The sequence below is a fragment of the Notechis scutatus genome, chromosome Z (genome assembly GCF_049901735.1).
Source record: "Notechis scutatus isolate UNSWTSFEM ecotype Mainland chromosome Z, rNotScu1.2, whole genome shotgun sequence".
Taxonomy (NCBI): Eukaryota; Metazoa; Chordata; class Lepidosauria; order Squamata; family Elapidae; genus Notechis; species Notechis scutatus.
The window spans coordinates 134929675-134953547 of record NC_142025.1 but is presented as its reverse complement, the minus strand read 5'-3'; the positions used below and the strand labels follow the sequence as shown (position 1 = coordinate 134953547).

Below are 23873 nucleotides of genomic sequence, written 5' to 3'. Positions count from 1 at the left end.
TAAGTATTCACTGTTCTACTTTTGAGGAGGTTAATCATAGCCCTCTTCTGTTAAGAAGTCCTGGTTAATTTACCTTTCATAGCACCAACTAGCAATATTGAGTGGAAAGTCTGGCCAAGTTTTCCATTTCAAATAATACCCAAGAAATGATAAATCAGGAGCATAGTGGAAAATTAGAATGGATAAAATACAGTTAATCCTTGAGTTACGACCACATTTGAGCCCAAAATCTATGTTGCTGAAACAGTTGTAAATTCTGTCCCATTGTATGACTTTTTTGCCACAGTTGGTAAGTGAATCATTACAGTTGTTAAGTTAAAACATGGTTGTTAAGTGAATCTGGTTTACCCATTGATTTGCTTGTCAGAAGGTTACAAAAGGTGATCACATAATCCCGGGACACTGCAATCCTCAAAAATATGAGTCAAGCATTTGAATTTTGATCATGTGACCATGGGAATGCTGCAGCAGTCCTGTGAAAAATGATCATAAATCACTTTTTTCAGTTCCATTGTAATTTCAAATGGACACTAAATGAATTGTTCTAAGTCAGGACTACCTGTATTCGATTCTCTCTCCTTTTCTCTAAATTCGGGCAAGGTAGAAGAGTAACTAAGTGAGTGGCCAACCATGATAATAGCCTGAGTGATACCTTCTACAAAAGGTATCATTTGTAGATGACCAGTAGATGGTTTAAACTATTTCTAATAGTATTGCATTATTCTTAAGATATTACACTTCAAACTTAGGGATGTTTCTGAATTCATCTGTGACAATAGGGGCACAATTAGCTTTGGTGGACCTCTCGCTAACTTTGCCTGGTGCTCAGCTGTGGATCTACTTGAAGAACCTTGCAAATATTACTGTGATGTAGGTAGCCCTGCTCTTGAAGCCAGTACATAAATTTTAAAAAGTTTTGCTGTGGTACGAATACTTAGAATTCATTTCCTGGGCCAGTTAAATAAGTTAACTTAGGAAATACTTCATGGCTTGGGACCATAGTATCTGCAGAAATAGTTATCCTCATAAACCTAAGATCATCTTTAGAAAATCTGTGCCAGGTGCCCTTCCATGGGGAGATGTAATGAGGGGCTGCCCAGAAGTGGGTCTTTAGTAAAAGCCCCCCAGTTTTGGAATGTTCAACCAAATGGTAGCCTCTTCAAGTCCTGCTGGGCTGCTCTATCATGGTGAAGGGAATATTCTTGGGAGGTTAAATAAAATGTGCCAGGAAGGTATGCCAAGGGTATTTATTCCCAGTGTGGAAAGGGAACTTCACGAAGACAGTAGTGTCACTCAAACAGGAAAAGCCCAAAGGGAACATCAGGCCAGCCATAAAACAAACTTACATAGGAAAAGGAATCAAATAAAAGGTACTAAAGAATCCCTATAGACAAAAGCCTAAGTAATTAGGAAAACTAGACAAATAAGAAAAGGAAACCCTTACAAACACAGGACATACCAAATAAGCAAAACAAACAGACAAAAGACACAAAAAAATATAAATTACAAAAGAGACAGACAGGAGATTGCCACAAAACAAATATGAAAAAAAAAACCATTATAAAGCTAAAAGAGATTAGGAAAAACCGATAATACAATTTAACCACCCCACGGAATTTGCCTTCCGCACTCCGCGGAGTTTGCCCTCCGGTGGGAATAAAGACAAACTCAAACAGAATTTGAAACATTAAGCACAAATACAAACCTTCACACGAAATCAACTCACAAAGGGAGAAAAGGGTATAAAAACCAGGGATTTACCATAAGAAGCCAGCTAGCCCAGAAACGCAGACTTCTCGCTGTCCACCGCCTTCCTGAAAAATAAAAAGATCCAGCTTTCAAGCAGTTGTCCGTATCCTTGCGCCGGAGCTCTCCCAGTGGGAAAATCGAATCCTTGGAAGAAAGGCATTTTGACACCTTTCAACACCAGCAGGGTCACCCAAAGTGTGGAAATCATCCTAGTTGCCCAGCTAAAGCAAGCAAGCGCCTACTGTATATTGGAGAGCCGGTACAGGAAGATGCTGGAAACAGAATGATCACTTTAGTAAAATGGCAAAGGCACCAATTCACATTGCTGAGAGGGCAGCAGTGTATACTCATGTTTTTTTTAATCAAGAACATCACATTAAGGGAAAATATAAAATGATTAACAATACAGATAGCAGTTAACTTACAGCAGTTCATTTAGTGACCATTCAAAGTTACAACGGCACTGAAAAGAATGACTTATGAACATTTTCCACACTTAGGACTGTTGCAGCATCTCCATGGTTACACGATCGTAATTCAGACACTTGGCAACTGTCTGATATTTATGAAGGTTGTGGTGTCCTTGAATCATGTGATCGCCTTTTGTGACCTTCTGGCAAGTAAAGTAATTGGGGGAGCCACATTCACTTAATAACCATGTTATTAACTTAACTGTGGTGATCTATTTAACTACTGCGGCAAAAAAGTCATAAAATGGGGCAAAATTTGCTTAACTATTGGTATTTCACTTAGCAACTAAAAGCTTAGGCTCAGTTGTGGTATTAAGTCAAGGATAACCTGTGTAGTCCTAGACCAGTGGTGTCACTCAAGGCCCGAATGTTGGATCCAGCCCGTGGGGTGCTTAGATCTGGCCCACCCTGGAAACAGCAAAGGACTGGCCCACAGGGCCTCTGCCAATGAAAAGGGAGCTTGGGAGTTGGCAGAGGGCTGCAGGAGGATATTGTGGCTGAAAATGGAGCCCGGGAGGGCTTGATGAGTGACACTGAAGTGGCCACACCCACCCTGGCCATGCCCCCTTGGCCCCCCGAGGTCAAACACAACCTCAAATGAAATCGAGTTTGACATCCCTGTGGTAGACCCATCAGGGCAGGTGGCACTCAACAGGCTACTGAGCAGGAGCTGAAATCTCTTGGTTTACTAATGGTGTTTATGACATTACTGGATTAAAAACTTTTGGAAGTCTAATTGCTATATTGCCATACAGGTAGTTCTTGCTTTAACAACCCTAATTGGGATCAGAAACTGTGTTGCTAAGTGAAGAGGTAGCTAAATGGGAAATCATGAGACTGTAACTGCGTTTTCCATCCAGAAAGGAAAATGATCGCAGGTAATCCATGACTTATAACAACAATTGGGACCAGAACTTCCACCACTAAATGAAGCAGTCATTGTGAGCCATCACATGACCATGGCCAATTTTACAAGCAGTTCTTAAGTGAATCATGTGGCTGTAAAATGAACTTAGCTTCCCACATTGATTTTTTGTTAGAAGCCAGCTGGGAAGTGCCTACCATCCCTGTCCTATTGTTTCTTTTATATATTTTTAATTTTTCTTATATGTATCCATGTATTCGTAAGTATGTTTTTATTTATACCTATTATCTTGTAAGCGATTGATAAATAAAATCAATCAATCAATCATATGACTCCAGAATGCTACAACTGTCGTAAATACAAACTGGTTGCCAAGCACCCAAATTGCAATTGTATGACTGAAGACAATTTGCAATGGTTGCAAGTGTGAGAACCCAGATAACAACATGCTATATGATTGTGGAGAGACACTGAGCCCGGCCATTTGCTGGTATGTTGGCTGTTACCAGAAGCACGTACCAATGATTTATTTTTGGCCAATCACAAGAAGGTGGTTTTATTCTGGCAATTTAAATTTTGATCTAGACATGGCAGAAGAAGGGGAAGAACTAATTGCAAGTTACTTTTTAGTGTGTCACAACTGTTGTCACAACAACTGCGAACACAAAAAAAATCAGGGTAAATCAAGGATTGTGGTCAGTTTCAAACTTTCACTTTTGTTTGCCTAACTACTCCCGTCCTTTGGAATTCTTGAAAGCCTGATTACTGTCTTACTCACATGAAAGCAATGCAATTATTCTGATGCTATGCAAACATTACAATACTCACTTGAAATATCTTCCTTTGTGGACATCGAGAAGGGGAGTGAAGCAAGTGATTTGTGTAAGCAATATCTCCTTTAAAAGTCAGTATTTGTAGCTCAGGGTTAAACTGTGGTGTTCTTGGTGGGCTCTGACCGTGGTGGTTTTCTTGCAGATGTTTCATTACCAAACTAGGTAACATTATCAGTGTTAATATGGAGATGGGATTGCTCTCAATTTATAATCTAGTGCAGGGGTGTCAAACTTGCATTGTCGTCACATGACGTATTGGGACTTTTTTCCCCTTCACTAAACTGGGCGGAGGTGGAGCCAGCACGTGATGCATCTGGCCCATGGGTTGTGAGTTTGACACCTCTGTTCTAGTGACTAGCCCTTTTAGTGTTAATAGGAGTGGTCCTGGTTTAGTTGGCTGTTTACTGTTAGCTTTTTTGGCAATTCCTTGATTGGGACTTCCTTTGCTTGCTTCCTTGTTGTTAGTCTAATGTTAATCCTGATGGTAATCTCTGCTCATCTGGGTGTTGCTTGCTAGTGAGGTGTTTAGATCATTTTTGTTCCCCCTTTAGCTTGTTGATTGTCTCTTTTGAATGGTATGCAGATATTGTTTATGCCAATGTACCTGTTAATGGCTGATTTGTAAGAGCCAGACTTCCAGGAATTCTCTGGCATTTTGGACTTGGCTTGATCTGGGAATGGTCACAGATTTTCAGCTGAAACTATGGTTGTCTGTATGTTGTGAAATTATGGAGTTTTCATCATCTGACTTGCCAGTGGGTATTCATGGATGTGCACATTTTTTTCTTTGCCTGACCCTTTCCACTTGCAATCATGTTGGTTTTGATGTGCAATCTATCTTCTTTGCAAGTAGAGAAGAAAAAATATTAGCACAGGACAACATGCACTGACCATAATAGTAATTGTGTGACTGGGATGCTGCAAAGGTCAAAAACTGACCATGTCAGCACCATTGTAATTTTGAACAGTCGCTGAATGAGTGGTTGGTAAACAAGTACTATCTGTACAAGAAAAGGAAGTCTGAAGCTGCAAAAATTATACTGGGAATATGGAATGTAAGAAGTATGAACAGGGAAATCTCAACACAAAGAAAGATTAAATGAACAATTGTAGACATTTTAGACATCAACAAATTGAAATGGACTAGGATTGAACACTTTCAGAACAGATCAAAACTATTAGCACATGATAAACAATGAACAGCATAGCTTTTATACTGTAGATAGGAAAGGTATATTACTTGGTTGGCTACAATACAATCTGTTTTTGATTATTATTAATTAGACTTTACTATGAGCATCATTCATTTTTTTAAAAATTGTTTTTTAAATTAAAATTAAACTAGGAAAGTGGATCTGATAGTCTCAAACTTAAGGTTAATTATATATTATTTAAATGCAAGAGTTGGTCAAAGAATCTTCAAACACCGTGCGATGAACATCTGGCTTCAAGTCTTGCTTTGCATAATTTGTGTTGCTGTGAGATATTAAAAGCTGGGGATGTGCTCCTCAATGTAGCGTAGCAGACAAACGACTTTCGAACTTCATCCGTTTTGCCCTATTGCCGCCCTTCAGGTATTTTAAAATTCAACTCGTCCCATTCCCAAAACGCCCTGAGGATTCTGGGAGTTGTAGTCCCAGCGCACAGGAAGGATGAAGAAATCCTATTCAGAAGGGGAGACACGTGTAAACCCCGAATGGTTGGGCCTGTGCAGTGTTTTGTTTTGTTTTTCCTGTCAATACCTCATAGCATCCCCCACCCTGTGCATTATTATCAGTACTGTATCAACATATTTATTTTTTGTTCTCAGTTTTAATTAGATGCATCTTCTGTCTGGTGGGCGGGATTATTTTTTTCCTTTGACCAATTAAGACCCTGCCCGCTTTGTTTGAATAAGAGGATTAAAAGGCTTTCCTCGTTGGCCACTTTGTCGTCATCCATTGGCTGCACAGCCACCTGAATTGCGATTTCTTACGCGAGCGCCTTTCGGCCACACTTGCATTCTATTGGCAAAGCTTCCCATCAATCGAACGATTTGAAACCCGCCCCACGTTTAAGTCCTTCTTTACAACCGTTAGTAGATGAACCACCTTCCCTTTAAATGCCGCTTTCCCCAAGCGTTCATATTCAAAATCCTCCAATCAAGCTCCATGGTTCCGCCTCCCCACTACGCCTATCCCCATTGGCTGCCGACTGTCGCGGACATTGGTTGTCAACGGTTCTCAGCGAGGAGAGGACCCAAGGAGGGAGGGGAGTCTACCGGACTCCCTCCGTTCTAACGGGCCTGATTGGGTAGCCCGGGTTCTAAAGGGGTGTGGCTGATCTTGACCGAGGGTTATAAAAATCGTTTGTTGGTCAGAGGCCACCCTCCTTAAAGTGAGGGTGGCAGAGTTGAGTTAGGGGTGGGGGGTGTCTCACAGAGGGGAAGCAGGAGGAGGAAGTAGGGGGTTGGCGGGGTAAATAACCTAAATATATATATTTGCAAACTTCCTAAACAAGAAGATCCAGCATCCACTCGAAGGGAGGGCTGTCTGAACCCCCAAGTCAATTAAGGATAGGTTCCTTGATCAGAAGGGATCTAAGTATCGATTAAGGCGCGTATGTGAGCCCTCCAGAGATCAGGGTAAATCGCGCTACTTTGCAACCTCTGTGCAGACCCAACACAATGGTGAGTGGCTTTTAGTGCTGCGTGTACTTGTCCACTTGTTCGAAGTTTGAAGCTTAGTCTCTGGGACTCCCCAGAACTTGGGTGGGTTTACATGAGTAACTTTTTGGGATGTAGGTAAACCTTAACGGATGGTGAACTTGAACTCTTTCCCCAAAGCAGAATCTGGAGAGCTTACATGGTTGTGCTGTTGCAGGCACATGTGCAAGTGCAAAAATCCAATAGCATGGCGTGAGTGTCTTTCTATGACCGAGTCTATTGCTACAGTACTAACTAGGGACCAAAATTGCCAGTTGCTTTGTGCAAGTGGAGTGCGATCTTTGGGCCTCTGGTGAGCACTAGATTTCTACACTGAAAATGTGTGAATAGTTATCAAAGTTTTATTTTGGGACAGGGTGGTATCTTGGATGCACAGCACTTCAGTATTGGATGCAGAGCACTACTGTATGTTGGAAGTTAAATTGAGTAAATGATGTGTGGGGTACATAATAGTATTGCAGGAACATTGGACCCAAATAACTGCTTTTTGAGATGTGGCATGGATGCCAGTTTTTCTGAACATTCTGTTAAAATTTTAGATCTCTGCAGCTGAAATAGTTTGAAGAAGGTTAATGTTTGGTTTAGACACTATGGGCTATCCATAAAGTATGTTATAGGTGTCCTAAAATGAGGACTAATAGATTTGAGAAACAGTTTCTGCTCCAAGGCAGTAATTGTCTTGAATCAAACAGTGCATTTGTCATTTACTCCTATTATTATTATTATAATAATAATTTTTAAAACTCTAGCGTGATTGTGATGTGTTTGGGGCACTGTGCTGGAGTAGCTTTCAAATTTCATTGTATTCGTGGAATGCAATGACAATAAAGGTACTCTATTCTATTCTATCTATTCTATGTCACATTTCAAACCAATGTTTGAAATTACTTTGCTTCTTAATTTCTTTGTTCTAACTTTATTGTTCCCTCTAAGCTCTTCCCCTGAAACATACTTCCCCTGGCGTATCTTATGGTTAGTTCTTATGAAAACATATTTTCTGGAGACTAGAGGATAATATTTTAAAAAACCACAAATACCTATACAGGAAAGTAGATTTCTAACCATTAAAAGGAAAATAGATTTCTAAACACTAACTACATAAATAAGTTTGATTTTTCTGGAATGCAGTGTTATTAGGACAGCTTCTAGCACATCTTTATAGATACAGACTGTCATATGGAAAAATGTTAAAGTGGTGTGCAATTTTCTTTCTTTTTGGCAGGCATCTAGATAACCATATTGTATTTTATATAGTTTATATAGTCACTTCATAAGTCACGGACATAAGACAGGTGCATCATTTCTACCATCATTGGTGATAGGTTGTTGTACTGTAACATTTTTTTTATAGTCGGTCTCTGAAGAAAATCAGATTTTGTGGGCACAAAAGATTCCTAAGGAAAATAAGTAATAAAAAATACTGTTGCTCCAGCATCAATAGTAGCTCTGTAGAGTATCCTTTTCAAGTGTCAAACTCTATATTAAGGTGCTGCTTTTCATTAGTGTAGTTCAAGGCCCCAAGAATGTGTGTAGCTGTATTTACACTTTGGCAAAGGGGTATTTAACATAAACCCACGGTTATTATATTGTAGTAAGTGTTTCCTCACCATCAGACATAATAGCTTTTGTGTCTATGATAATGAATTAATGTGGAATTAAAGATGTAGAAAAGGAGGCCCATGACAGAGATTAACCATGGCTGTTCTTGAAATGGAAGTAGCAAACTTTCAGAGAAAGCAGAAAGGTACAGTAGGCCCTGCTCCTTTCCGTATTCTATTTTCATTTTAAAAACTAGTTTAACCACTTCTCAAAGTGTTAGCCATCAAACATTATTTTGAAAGAGGAATACCATTTCAACTGTCAAAAACATGTAGTTTGTCTTGATTTGTCAGAAAGATTAAAAATGCCAATGTCTGAAATATTTATTTGAGATTCTAGAACTGATAGTGAAATATAGTTGGATGTACCTATGGTGCAAGTGAGATAACTGAGGGCTGTCTATAGTCTGATGTCACAAAGTACAGGAAGTTTCCCTTAGTAACTCTTGTCTTTTATATGCTGTCCATTCAGTGTTTGCAGCCAGGAAAATCCCTTGAATTTTTTGTGATCTTCTTATGATTACATATAATTGACAGGTGTCCAACATTTAGTAAAAGTAAACATGACCACAATTGAGCCCAAAACTTCTGTTGAGACATTTATTAAGTGAATTTTTCCAATTCTGACCACTATTCAGTGTGAGAGATAGGTGGGTACAAGCTGATTTTCTTTCCACTCATCACTGCAATCCAATTTTTGTGTGGTTGGCAGTATGACACATGGATGTCTTAAGTTTTACACTTTCAGATGGTGCTCGTGGTAGCTTGCAATACAGTTGTTAGTAACACAGTAAAGTCCTGTTCAACGGTTGGCCTGGCTGCAGTTTGACTTCCCCCTCCCGTTTTTTTAGGAGTTCAGTGAGGGAGAGGGCAATCTCAGTGCATGGATGAACTAGCGGTAGAAGTCAAGTTTTTTCAAGTTTTTATTTTAAATTTTGTTTTTTTTTTAAGTTTTACACTGAAGTCAGATGTGGGACATTTAAAAACACTATATAAAATCACAGGATGAAATATAGTGCCTGAAAAAGTGACGGATTATGAATACTCTGTATTTGTTTGAAGGAAGAATCTCTTCTCTCAGAGGTGTGCAAAATATTTGGCATTTTAAACATGTGGCATTTAAAATGAGCAAGTGATAGTCTGACTATTTCAAATATTAACTATTATGCAAAATAGTGTGTTTCAAATGGTAAATTACTGTATGTGCCATCCCCTCGTACCCTCTCATCCACACCCGCACAAACAATCCTTTAGTCTCATGGACGTCTCAAGAGGTGAATAATAAATTAAATTGTTTATGATCATTGATTAATAAGAACCTGTGGGACAGATTTAAGTTCAGAATAAGTGATTGACACAAGAAAGAATTTGAAACGTTTTTCCCCTGATTCTAATCCAACACTTTAATACAAGAATAGGGTGCAATTTTGCAGCCTGACAAGCAGCCACTTCACAACATGGAACAGGCAAGTGTAGCACATGACCTCATCACCACATACAACTTTCTGCTAACCAACTATAGCAAGACTTCTTGGATGCACCTCCATTCTAAGCATTGACATCTTACTGATGTCATTGTCAGGAGAAAAGACAGGCATAGTCACTAAGACCATGTGTGGTGCCAAACATTGGACAGATCGCAGGTTCATTGTCTCCAAAATGAAGTCCACGTCTAATCCAAGTGGTGATCACTAGGAAGCAAGACCATGAAAATAATTAATGGGCCCAGGATGAAGAGCCCCAGGATAGTTTCAGCACCGGCTGAAGACTTAAAACTAAGCTTGCTGACCTACATCTTGCTGGCAGTGTTGAGGTTCAATGAGAATGATGAAGAGGTACAGGCTTTACTTCCTGAAAAGCATCGCCTTCGTCTTGTCTATCAGAATGACTTATCAGCTGCCAAGAAAAATGCCTTTATCAGTATGTGTAGAATAGTCCAGAATAAACTGCCCAAAGTACAAGATGCCTGGCTGAGCACCAAGGCAGACAAAGTATAGGGATATGCTGAGGAAAAAAACTTGAAATGGTTCTGTGAAGGCCTTAACACTATCTACAGGTGTCAGTCTCGGGAGTTTGCCCCGCCTCAGTGTACTGTAAAACTCATAACAGGTAGTCCTCAACTTAGTACACAACTGAGCCCAACATTTCTGTTGCTAAGTGAAACATTTGTTAGGTGAATTTTGCCCTATTTAACACCTTTCTTGCCACAGTTGTTAAGTGAATCACTGCAGCTGTTAAAGTAGTAACACGGCCTCCCCATTGATTTTGCTTGTCAGAAAGTCACAAAAACCTAATCACATGATCCTAGCACACTGCAACGGTCATAAAGATGAGTCAGTTTCCAAGCATTCAAATTTTGACCATGTGGCCATGGGGGATGGTGCAACGTTTGTAAGTGTGAAAAACAATCATAAGTCACTTTTTTCAGTGCCATTGTAACTTTGAACGGTCACTAAACGAACTGTTAAGTTGCGGTCTACCTGTGTAGAGAAGGCTCAGATCCTGCAGAGATGAGCTGGACACTTTAGAACCATCCTCAACTGACTAGGTTAACAGTGAGGTGATAAGCAGGATTCCCCAGGTTGACACCAACAAGCTCCATGGATGACCCACAATAGCAGCTGAAGTCACAAGTATCAGCCAGCTTTCCATTGACAAACGCCACCCCTACAGAGGTATATGAAATCAGTGGTCGTCTATTTATAGAGAAAATAATTGAGATATTCCAGTATTTGAAAGCAAGGATCCAGTTCTCAGGAAGTTAAAGGTGCATCCCATTGTATACTTCTCCAAAAGGAAAGGCAATTGACGAGTATGCGATAACCACTGAGGAATCTTGGTCCTCTGCAGAGGTGTGTTGCCAAGGTCAGGAGCAGAATCATGAATTCTATACAACTTTTGTTCACCTCATGAAAGCTTTCGATACCGTCAGTTGCCAAGGCTATGGAGGATCATGGCAAAGTTCAGCAGCCCCACTGTATTTAGTCAGAAATAGATGGTCCTTAATTTATGACCAGTTGCTTAGCGACCATTTGAAATTCTAAGTGACCAATCTGAGGACTTACTGTATTCAAAGATCTGACAGTTCTCTTCCCTCCCCCCTCCATTACCATACTTCAAGCATTCTGGCAACCAAGTTGCATTTATAGATGTTTGCAACATCCTACAGTCACATGACTCCATTTTGTGACAGTTTTGCCAAAACCCGACATTTACTTCCAGTTTTTGGCAAAATCAGCTCACAGCAAACTATGGGTTTCCTTTAATGACTGCCACAACATCTGAGTTAAGACCGTAATGGGCAGGTTCCATTACAGTTTAACTTGACTGTAGTACCGCAATTCCACAATGGCAGGATGGCGAGAGGGTTGGATGGCAGAGAATCCTCCAAGGTATAATGGATGCACCCACCTGCTCCTCATACGCAGAACCCAAAATCACAAAAGGGAGAAATTATAGGCAGCAGACCAGTTTGATTGTCTTGGCAGCAACCTCTCCTCAGGGATGATTAGTTGATACAGAAGTTGACTGTAAAATAGCAAAAGCAAGTTCTGCTTTCAATAGGCTGCACTCTACTGTGTGGGAGCATTGAGGAATTAGTCCAGGAACAAAAGTCCAGAGTCTGCAGAGCCAAAGTACTTGTTACCCTTCTGTGAAAACACAGGCTGGTTATTGAAGGCATGCAGGAAAACTCAACCATTTCCACATGTCCTGGCTTCGCAGAATGTTAGGCATCAGATAATTAAAGTACCAGACATTGAAGTTCTCTCTAGAGCAGAGATTCCCCTCCCTCCTGGTCCATGGACCAGTAGTGGTCCGCACCATGCCAGAAACTGGGCCACTCAAACAAGTGAAGCCCATCCGCGGGATGCAGGCACCTCATGAAACCACACCCACTCTAGTCTTCTCCACCGAACTGGTCCCTAGTGCCCAAATAATTGGGGAATACTGCTCTAGAGCAGGCATGTCCAGCCTTGGCAATTTTTAAGACTTGTGGACTTCAGCTCCCAGTATTTCTCCATTAGACCAGGCCTGCTGAGGAACTCTGGGAGTTGAAGTCCACCAGTCTTAAAGTTGCTATGGTTGGATACCCTGCTCTAGAGCAAATCTACCATCAGTCTACATACAACTGATGAGCCAAGGAGCATCCTTACGCCATATTAGAGCGTACCCAAGCAACTCCCTTTTGAGGAACTCTCTTGAGAAACCTGGAGGACAGGAAGAAAGTTACAAAGATATATTAAAGGCCTCCCTGTAGTTGCCTGACTTTGATCCAACCACCCAGGAACACAGAATCATTCTACCTGGCATGGCCTCATCTGTAATGGCTGTCAAGCTTATGAAGTGAAATGTGCTTTGAAAGCACTACATAACACGAACTGCGCAGATCTAGAGCCACCAGTGCAAACAACTACAGTGTCTACACCTGTTTGCCCAGCATGTGCCAGGACATTGTGCCCTAATTAACATGACCTGTCATCTTTGGGCACATCATACTTAATGTGATTAATGGTGTTGAAGTCTTTATTGATAACAGTGCACAAACAATTGAACACTGACCTCCTTCACTAACCTATTTTTAGGAGAATAATGTTACAATGATTATTATTATTAATTAATTAATGCTCCTACTGCTTTATTATTTACAGGTAGTCCTTGACCTACAGCAGTTCATTTGGTGACTGAAGTTACAACAGCATTGAAAAAAGTGATTTATGATCACTTTTCACATGACCATTGTCGCATCTCCATGGTCATGTGATCAAAATAGCAATGGAAATTTTGTGCTCAGTTGTGGTTGTAAGTCAATGTCTACTTGTATTTAGTAAATTTATGATCACCATTTTAAAGTAGGCAGCTTACAACAACAGCTTTAGTACTATCCAATAATATATATTCTCTTTTTTATTCAGTCCTTTTAAAAAGTTAAGTGAGTTAACATTTCTTAGTGCACAAACTTAACCTTGACCAGAAATGTGGACCGTAACAGAGGGGTCTGTGTACTAGCAAAGTCCTAGGGGTTCAAAAAAATATAGTTAATGTCTATCCATCATTAGAAGTTCTAGTTGCATCTTGGTTTGAAGTTTAGGTGGACTTTTTTGGGATTTCATGGATTACAAATCAGGAATGTAAAATTGGTGAGAAATACTGATTGTGGGCCAACTCTACAAGCATATGAATCACTTCCCATTCTCTTCATGTAATTAGACGCTTATTTGCTATTTAGAATGAGGTATAGTGCTCTTTTGCACCAGTGTTCTTTTAAAGTTTTCATTTTCTTTTCATTAATAAAAAGAAAACATCTAAAATATCCTTGCTCTCCAGTTCACACATAGTTCTCTTGTTAATTATACTGAAACAAGGGCTTCCAATTACAAGAGGCTACTAATTCTCACTTGCTGGAATGAGCAGGTGAGTTTTATAATTAAAAGTTTGTTTAAGGTTGCATGTAAGTTATTTACATGTCTTACAAGATGAGCGGTACAATTTAATAGGTAAAATGAGTTCCCTGGGGTTTGGAGGTGGTAATAATTTAAAAGTAAGATGTTCATAAATAAATTTTGCCTTCCATATATAGATGGTTTTCAACTTAGAACCATAATTGAGTCTGGAATTATGGTTGTAAGTCCTGCTGGTTAAATGGGTTGCCCCATGACTGCCTGATTATACAATCATTTTTAGGCACTCGTTGAACAAATGCAGTGTAAATGCTGCTATTGTTAAGCAAATCCATTGTCCACAATGGATGTTTTTTTGCTGGAAACCAGAAGTAAATACTGACTCCTAGCAAAAGAAAGTTGTAAAATGTGGTCATGTTTTGGGTCCCTCGCTGGCTGCGAGTGCCTAAATGTAATCATGTGACTGTGAGAGGGGCAACCATCAGAACATTGAACCTGGGTCATAAGAAGCTTTGGAGAGGCCTGTCATAACTTCAAATGATCACTAAGTGACCAATCGTAAATCCAAGACCACCCGTATCAGGCAATTTGTTGCTGAGTGTTGATAGGGCAGATTGCATATTGGAAATGGATGTCCCATATTTCATGAATTATTTAGAACTACTACATGGAAAACCCAAATAAACTTGAGAAGTGGCCATGCACATTACTGCTTGGGTGGGTTGCATCCAGATTTCAAGAGTGAAGCATTCTGATTCTTAATCCAAAATGACAAACATGTGGGAAGTGTCATTTTTCCTAATATACTTAGAGATGCAACTCTGGAATAAGATGAGAAAGGGGTCTTCTGACTGAGGGGGGATGATGCTGAAATGGACCTACTGAACCCTCCCTCTGTCCCCCTCTCTATCTCCCTCCTTCCTTCCTTCCTTTCTTGCATTCACAGTAGACAGCTGGAGTTGAGAGTTTATTGGTAGAGATTTTAACAGTCAATTCCTGAATTTACTTTGTAAAGTTGCAAGCTGCCTATTGATATCTTAGATAGACAAGGAACCCGGGAGCAGGTATCCATTCTAATAAGTGAGTAGAATAGAGATGTTATTTCTTTTGAAACAGGTTCTGCCTTCTCCCATCTAGAGGTGGAGGCTCTTGAATCTGTTGGTCTCACTTAATGTTTTTTTTTTATTCCTGAGTCAGTCTTAACTCCTTCAAAAGTGGTAATAGACAAATCCACATCCTAAAGAATTATCCTTAGAGGGTGCATATGAATATAGATAAAATGAAACATTCACTTGAAAATGTATTTTAAAAGTATGCTTTGATCATTTATATCAAACAGCCTTATACATTTGAATAATTAAAATGTAGATTTTAAAAAATCTGTATAAGCTTTGCTTTCATAAGTATTCTTTGAAGAAGACATTGCTGTCCAAAATGTATTAAGTCCAAAGTAAAGATGTTACAGTGTCATGAAAAGTTGTCTTTCTTTTGGGTGTATTTTGGTCAGTGCTGTTTGGAGCATTTTGACCCTTGCTGCATCCAGTAAAATACTCTTTTATATGAGAGCTACATTCTTTCTTTTATTCTCCCATCTCTCTCAATTCTTCAGAATTCCAATGTTGAAAACCTGCCTCCACATGTGATCCGGCTGGTCTACAAGGAAGTCTCAACTCTAACATCAGATCCACCAGAGGGCATCAAGGTGTTCCCCAATGAGGAAGACATTACAGATGTGCAGGTCACCATTGAAGGACCCGGTAAGAGAGGATTACTTGAAAAGGGTTCATTTTGAGGGATTTCTTTTAAGGGTTCCATCTCAAGATTGAACCGTAGTGATTACGCTGCTCTAGTCAAAGAATCAAACTAGAGAAAGCAGCCTGTCTTGAATTATTGGTCAATAGGAAGGAAAAAGTTGGATGTTGGAAATGTGAGCCTTACTCAAGAAGATATTCCTCATACAGATTATATTCCTTCGATTTATGACTGGCCATCATGGTTGTAACTCATGTTGGTTGTAAAGAGAGTCAGTCACATAGCAAACATGATTTCACTTCCTTTTTTGTGTCAGCCATTAAACGAATCTGTGGTCGCTACGTGAATGCCACAGTCATTAAGTGAACCATTGGTTCACCATTGGTATTGCTGAAAATCGGAAATGTTCTGGTTTTTGGCAAAACTGCTATAAAAGGTGATCCCAGGAGATGATCTGGTTGCCGAGTGCCCAAAGTGTAGTCATGTGACCAGAAGGAGCAGCCACTGGAACTTCAAATCTGAGTCCCCTAGATAGCTTCATTGGAACTTTTTGTAAGTCAAGGACCATCGGTGGTGATAAGACCTCTCTTTTTTTCCCCCTTTCCCTTTGTAGAAGGTACTCCTTACTCTGGTGGCCTCTTCCGCATGAAGCTGATTCTCGGCAAAGACTTCCCTGCCAGTCCACCAAAAGGCTACTTCCTGACCAAAATCTTCCACCCCAATGTGGGTGCCAATGGGGAGATCTGTGTCAACGTCCTCAAAAAAGACTGGAAGGCAGAACTGGGCATCCGACATGTCCTGCTGGTAGGTAGTGTTTTTAACTGGGTAGATCCCAGGATGGCAGATAGTGGGCTCCAAAGTAGTTATTTTATTATTCTTCTTAGGCATGTGCAGAAACAATAGGACTACATATACATACAGTCCTCAACTTGCTATCATAATATCCCCAGACTGACTCTCAGTGTACCAGGAAATTTTACAGAAAAAATGTCAAAGAGTATTTGTCCGTGTATCTGTCAACTCAAAACAATGTGGATCATACAGCAAGACAGTGACCCAAAAGCATGTAGACTCGTATAGTCAGAGATGTATAAAGCTGTATAAAGTTAATAGTTTGGAAAGCCTTGACCTTATTTGTTTGTTTATTTAATAAATTTATATGGCCAGCCATCTGATACGTGATTCTGTGTGGCTAACAATTAAAATCAATGGAAATAAAAGCAAATAGCGACCAAGAGTGAAAAAAACCTAAATAACATAATCCTATAAAAATGCAGAAGGATGTGAAGCATGGAGCTCATGTGAAGAGGCCCACAAACATCCCTAACCTAAAGTGTTCTGTGCGGAGGAATAGGCTAAAATTCCTCCAAACCCATGTGCAGTGGACCAATTGACAGCGATTGAAAAGATTTAACTACAGTTATTGCTGCTCAAGGGGACCACACTATACTGAAAGAAAGGTTCACAAACTTTTGCCACATGCCAATATATTGCCTTTGATAGTTTTCATGAATAAACAAATGAACAAGTACTGGCTTAGATAATTGTTTAGCTGGTTTTTCTTTATCTAGTTTTGGGGCTTTTGTAGAGTTAGAGAGCATATTTTACAATATATTTATGTAGAAATAATGACAATTCAAAGGAGTTTGCGAACATTTTAGCGTGCTTATGTGTGACTTTCTTCAATATAGCTCATGGAAAGATTTGGAAAGAGCTACTGAGAAAAAATATTTCCTAAACTATACAGCTAGTCCTTGAGTTCATTTAGTGACCCCTCAAAGTTACAGCATTGAAAAAAATTACTTATGACCATTTTTCACACTTACAACTGTTGCAGCCTCCCCGTGGTCACATGATCAAAATTCAAATGTTTGGCAACTGACTCGTGTTTATGACGGTTGCAGTGTCTAGGATTATGTGATCCCTTTTTCAACCTTCTGACAAGCAAAGTCAGTGAGGAAGCCAGATTCACTTAACAACCACATTAATAACTTAACACACTGCAGTGATTCACTTAACAACTGTGGCAAGAAAGGACATAAAATGAGGCAGAATTCAACTATCTCACCTAGTAACTGAAATTTTGGGCTCAATTGTGGTCAAGTCAAGGACTACCTATATTTTTATTTTTTTTCAAAAAATGTATAGCAAAATGCTCTCAGTTTTGGGAGGCAGAAATGATATTTTGTTTTTCCCACCTAGTTTCCAGATGAAAAAAGCAGAGAATGGGTGTTCAGTATTTACAGACAGCTATTTGGAAGAAATAAAAAAGGAGGACAGGGTTGCATGTAGAAAGAAGCGTTTGAAATAATTTAAGTAGTGTTTTAGTTAAGAGACTTTGTATTATTGAATTAATTTATAAGATGTGGTCTGGTTAATTTCTATGCTGGTCTGTTGCAGCTTTGCCTTTAGGAATGAAGAAGAGTGTAAGTGGTCTTAAACATTTCAAAATGGTGCTTCTGAGCTTTGGTAATTTGTAGATATGTTTGCATTTAATTAAACACTTAAAAGCCACACGAATAATCAACTATAAATTTGTAAGTCATTTGTAAACTGCCAGGCATTCCTGGAGATTCAATGGTATACAAATGTAATAAATAAAAGAAAACCAATAGTCATTGGTGAACTCCATTAAGACCAGCCAACGCAGCTCGCAAAGCTTAATTCCTCATTCTTCCTGCTACTGGTGTGCAACAAGAGGGGAGATTTAAAAAGCCATGTTTTGTCCTTGTCCAACGTTTATCTGGCTTCTTCCAGCACACTTTTCCAAGTCCTGCGTTTTCAGTTCTAAAATCCCGGAGCTAAAACCGAAACGTGGCTTGGGGCCATGGGATGGTGTCATTGTCTGTACAAAGGAAATATATGGCCACCGAAGGCTTGGATTCAAATTTTAGGATTGGAAACAGTAGTGTTGTAGAAGTCATGATGCTCCTCACACTTGATAAGGGAAGAGAGACAGAGGGCTGGTTTAAAACCAATTAGAATGGAAGAAGCTTCTTGGATGAGAAGCGAAACATCTTCAAGGGAAAAGAAACAAAGTTCAGTTGCCTTTTGAATAAGCACCTTTGGGACAACTGTAACCTGGATGACTGAGAATCTTTAAAAACATTTAGCTGATTTTTCCTCAGACTAGAAGGGGTATGGTTTAGTGTGCTATCGCAAACCATGGATGGGGCCCAGTTTCTGGCATGCCACAGCCCAGTGCTAGTTCACAGACTGGGGATTGGAGACCCCTGATCTACCATGTTAGCTGTGTGGTTTCACAAATGAAGTGTACTTTCCTGACAAGATAGATTCTGAAAGGGTAATGCACTTGTGAATGTGCACTTTCTTGTTCCTAGCTAAAATGTTGCATGTTTTATCTTGTTTAACTCTTGATTTTTGCAATTTGTACAGGGGAAATTGTTTTATAGGGGAAATGGAAACTTTTTAAATGTAAAATTGTGTATTCGTTTTTTAAAAAATAGTTGAGAATTACCTTAGTGTATATGGTTGTATGACCAATTATGCTACTGAGGTAAACCTTATTGTTCCAAGAGAGGAAAATGGAGTAGCAAATACCATGTTTCCCCAAAAATATGACCTATCCCAAAAATAAGCCCTAGCCCAATTTTCACGGCTGTGCCTAATGTAAGCCTACTCCAAAAATAATCCACAGTCTAGTTGTACGAGGTGGGGAGAGGCGCAGATGTAAAAATCAAGTTACAGTGGGAGTTCAGGGACTGGAGCTGCCCCAGGCACACCACACTTACTTACCTTAGGATCACCACAGCCATGCCTCCCAAGCTCTGACACCTATCATATAAGACCAGGTTCTTATTTTGGCCCAAAAGAAAATAAGACTGGGTCTTATTTTCAGGGAAACAGGCTAGTATGCCATAGAAATGTAAAGATATGAGGTGAAGAAAAAACATACAGCTAAATGTATTTTACATCAGCATCTCCATGCCATTGGTTTTTGAAAACCATCCTTCCTCCCTCTACATCCATACGTTGCCTTTTGTGTTTTAAACCTGCCAGCTTTGTCTTTTTAAAGCTCTTATCAACTCCTTTCAGCTATAACTTCCTTAATCTTTCCTCTCAACTCAAACTTTCCTCATGCACATTGGTACCTTGATATGCTTTGAAACCCATCAAATTTGGTACTCAACGCATTTTGACGTGAAAATTTTGTCCCAGTACTCATCACTTGTTTAGTACTCAATGCACAAGCTAGAATTTATTGGTGTCACCTGCTTTGTGACTCACTGCCTTATGGGAAAAATTCTTTTGCTACTCATTGTGCCTCCCAGAACCAATTAACAATGAGTACAGGCAGTCCTTGATTTACAATCATGATTGAGCCCAACGTTTCTGTTGCTAAGTGAGACATTTGTTAAGTGAGTTTTGCCTCAGTTTACAATCTTTCTTGCCACAGTTAAGTGGACCACTGCAGTTGTTAAGTTAGTAATACAGTTGTTAAATGAATCTGATTTCTTCATTGACTTTACCTGAACGTCAGAAAGTCACAAAAGATGATCTCAGGACACGGCAACTGTCATAAATATGAGTCTGAATTTTGACATGACCATGGGGACGCTGCAACAGTTGTAAATGTGAAAAATGGTCATGTCACTTTTTTCAGTCCCGTTGTAACTTTGAACAGTCACTAAATGAACTGCTGTAAGTCAAGGACTACTTGTACCAAAGTACTAGTGTACTTGTTTTGTGATTTCATCTTCATCCCTTCTGTATCACTAAACAAATTCTGTGTACTTCATTCCTACAGATCACTCCCTTTTGTATTCAGTCCTCATCCATTCTTGACTCTCTCGATCAATCACACACACACACACACACACACTGCACCTAACTTTAATGTTTGTGCAATTCCATACAATAATCATGCTCTCGAGGTTATCATTTCAGTTCTTTCACCAAACCTTCCTTCCTGGCAACTGGCCAGATACTATCCACTATTTTACTACCAGAGTTCACAAGCTTTCACATTTCTCCAATCATTTCCTCATCTTCAATAAACACTACCAAACTAGGTAGATTCACCTGCTTGCTCATGGTTCTTTTTAAAAATAAATAAATAAAATACACCATTTAAGAATAACCTGCAATAATTTGCCTCGTTTTTCTTGTCAAACATAACTGCCTTGGTTTTTGATGCCTTGATTTTTGGATCAGACTCCTTGGGGTACCATACAGCTTCCTAGCGTTTGCTGCAGATCAATTGTTCTTAGCCACCCAGGTGGCCTTGTCTGCCTACAAAACTGCACGTACATCCACAGCCCCAACCAGTGCGCCTTGAAATGTTGCCGTAAGCATTCTTTGTGTATTCATTTAGAAGTACATTGCGAACTGTAGCTTTATTGCAGTCACTATGATTTGCTGAAAGGGAAAATCGCATTTGCACGTCCCCTGCCTTGTATGGGTAGTACTCGGCTTACAATAGTTCATTTAGTGACAGTTCAAAATTACAGCGGCACTGAAAAAAGTGACTTATGACAGGTTTTCACACTTAACGACCATTATAGATACCCCGTGGTCACATGATCAGAATTTCAAAGCTTGTCAACTAACTCATGTTTATGACGGTTGCAGTGTCCTGGGGCCATGTGATCCCTTGCAACCTTCTGACAAGCAAGATCAATGGGGAAGCCAGATTCGCTTAACAACCATGTTATTAACATTAATAGCTGCAGCAATTCACTTCACAACTGTGGCAAGAAAGGTGACAGTAAAGTGGGGCAAAATTCACTTAATAACTGTCTCGCTAAGCAAGAGAAATTTTGGGTTCAACTGTGGTCATGCATTGAGGGTTACCTGTATAAAGCTGCATTGTGTACCTAGAGGTCTATGTCTTGTTTGGCCAGTGACCATTCCTTCAGGAATCTCTGTTGGGGAGTCAGAAGATCATAAGCTCCTCAAGGGTGGAAGTCAGGCTAGTCCTTGGAAGGAATGGGCAACTGGCCGGTATCTGTCTTCCACTGGCTATGAATGTCTGGCTCTTGCCTGAGGATTCTTCCCTGTTCCCAAAGGTGCTTTTTCAAAAGGCAACTGGACTTTGTTTCCCCTTGAAAACATTTCGCTTCTCATCCAAGAAGCTTCTTTAGTTCTGTGACTGACTTCTTTTTTGTGGCAGCCATTAAGCGAATCTGGTCATTACGTAAACATCCCAGTCAGTCAGAACTGACAAACTTCTTGGAAAAGAAGCGAAACGTCTTCAAAAGAAAAAGAAAGTCCAAATGCCTTTCGAAAAAAAAACATCTTTTGGGGGCCACCGTGACCTGGATGACTGAGAATCTCCACAGATTTCCTCCCTCTTGTAACTCTTCATTTCCTTATTTTGCTTCTGCTCCAGACCATCAAGTGTTTGCTGATTCATCCCAACCCGGAATCCGCCTTGAATGAGGAGGCAGGGCGCCTCCTGCTGGAGAACTATGAGGAGTACGCTTCCCGAGCACGGCTCCTAACCGAGATTCATGCCCAACTCTCCTCTGGCTTGCATACCAAGAACCCTGCTGAGCCTTGCTCGTCTTCGGCAGGTGCTTCCGGGGAAGGTCCCATGGCTAAGAAACACGCAGGTGACAGAGACAAGAAACTGGCTTCCAAGAAGAAGACTGACAAGAAGCGAGCTCTTCGGCGGCTTTAGGGGATTTGGGGGTGGGTGGGTTTGAGGGTCCGAAATAGGTGGGTTGTGGGCATTGGGGGTTCCATAGTACATTTTAAATCTCTCCTCTCTCTTGCTCTGCCACCTTCATTCTGAGGCTGCAGTCCAACTTTGTCTTGCCCTTGTCAGATTTTTCTTCTTTTTAGTCTTTAAGTTATTTAAATTATAAAAGCAGAAAAATCTATTAAATGCCTTTTTTTTCCTAAGGAGGGCTCTTAATGTACGGCTGTGCCATCATATGAAGCATAGCGGGGACCATGTCAACGGTACCTGGTTCCTCTCTTTAAAATGAAGACCTTCTTGAAGCCCAAGAGGGCAGAACTCAGTGGAGGTGGGAAGGGATATCTTTTGCTCTTTGGAAGAAGATTGAAAAAAGCTTGTATTTTCATTTTAAGAGAAGAAAACATCAAGGAGAGAAATTAGTGTGATTTATAAAATGGTACAAGGGAAGGATATGATGACTTCTTAGATTTCACTTTATCAAATTGCTTCATACAAGATAAAGAAAATGTTTCTTCACCTAATACCTGAATCAGAAGTTTGTTGTTATGATTTTTAGATGTGGACATGAGAGCAGGTATATTTTTAGAGGAGAGAATATATGTATCTTAACGACACAGCTCAAAATGAGATTCTTATGTTTCGGGCTTGTGTAGATCTAGATGTTCAGGCAAGGGGAAGCTGGAATGGCTGTTCCGGGAACATTTGCTTGGCTATATGGCAGCTTGCTGGAACTGAGTGATCTCTGTTTGTTGAAGGGCAAGTTCATGCATTTAAAACATGGGTGTCTTAAGCAAAGAAAATGGTCCTCTGGGTCATTTTAGTGCAGGTGATTTTATGATAGCCCTCAGAAGGGCTTCCTGAGAGATGGCTGGCCAGAATTTCACAGTTAAACATTAACTTGCAATGATTAAGCTGATTTGAGAACTTGCTGGCCACAGAAGGTGTAGTTCTGTGCCAGAGGTCCAGGAAAAGATGAGCAGATAGGCCTATAAAAACAACCGATGTTCCTATTTGCCCCATCCAATCAGCGCTGAACAGCATCGGGTAATGTATCCTGCTTAGAAATCTAATATTTATCACACTTGGTTTATTTGTAGAGTGTTTCTGTGTCCATTCAGTATTCAACAATTCAGACCAGACTCTTCGTCATTGCCTACAAGTGCCATCACAGAACGACTCAAAATCTGCTTGCCCCTGTCTTTCTCATTTTATTACCTAGTTTTTACTGATGCTTAAAAACTTTTATATATAAATATTTTGTGGAATTTTTCCAAACCAGCAAGTCCATCGAAGATTTTTTAACCTATTACTTTCTGAAATAAATATCCCATATAAATGGAAACAAATCAATAAAATTAGAATTTCAGTACCATTTATTCAAAATAAAGCAGAGTGTACAGGTTTAGGGTGCTGATTCTTTTGAGATGGGTGACATAAGAGTCAACAGTCACTTCAACAGTGACATGGGTGACATAAATTAATAAACATCTTTATGTATCAAGAGTAGAAGGAGTAGGACTTTTGAGTCTTATCTTCAGTATCAGATTGATAGTGGTGTTTCTCACTGGGAATTCATACAGTCCATGTAGGGATATGACTTCAGTTGTGTCAAGAATGTTGAGGTGATTCCTGGTTTGTCCATTGGAACCTCTTGTCGTCCTGTAACTGCAAAGAAGTTTGTTCATCATGCTTAATTAAGTGTTGTGTCAAGAAGTAAGTATCCTCCCAGTTCAAGCTGGATTCATTTCCAGTTTAAACACGATGTTCCCTTGATCAGGCTCATCTGCATGGGAATAGGTGAAGCATACCAAGAAATCAAAATAATTTTTCTCACCACAG

The 23873-nt window shown here is 39.9% G+C and overlaps 1 protein-coding gene across 1 annotated transcript; it reads left to right on the top strand.

The window, feature by feature from the left end:
• The first annotated feature begins 6122 nt into the window (after positions 1 to 6122).
• Positions 6123 to 22555, top strand: UBE2S (ubiquitin conjugating enzyme E2 S). The gene is made up of 4 exons (XM_026682371.2): positions 6123 to 6585; positions 15228 to 15375; positions 15984 to 16174; positions 21723 to 22555. Exons 1-4 carry the CDS (start codon positions 6583 to 6585, stop codon positions 22011 to 22013), a joined length of 633 nt encoding a protein of 210 aa, XP_026538156.1. The 5' UTR covers positions 6123 to 6582; the 3' UTR covers positions 22014 to 22555.
• Positions 22556 to 23873: the final 1318 nt, after the last annotated feature.

Bases quoted from the DNA above. Each gene is read 5' to 3' on its own strand.
- UBE2S (XM_026682371.2), top strand. The intron at 15,376-15,983 runs GTAAGAGAGGAT...TTCCCTTTGTAG, and splicing joins GGTCACCATTGAAGGACCCG to AAGGTACTCCTTACTCTGGT. The intron at 16,175-21,722 runs GTAGGTAGTGTT...CTTCTGCTCCAG, and splicing joins GCATCCGACATGTCCTGCTG to ACCATCAAGTGTTTGCTGAT.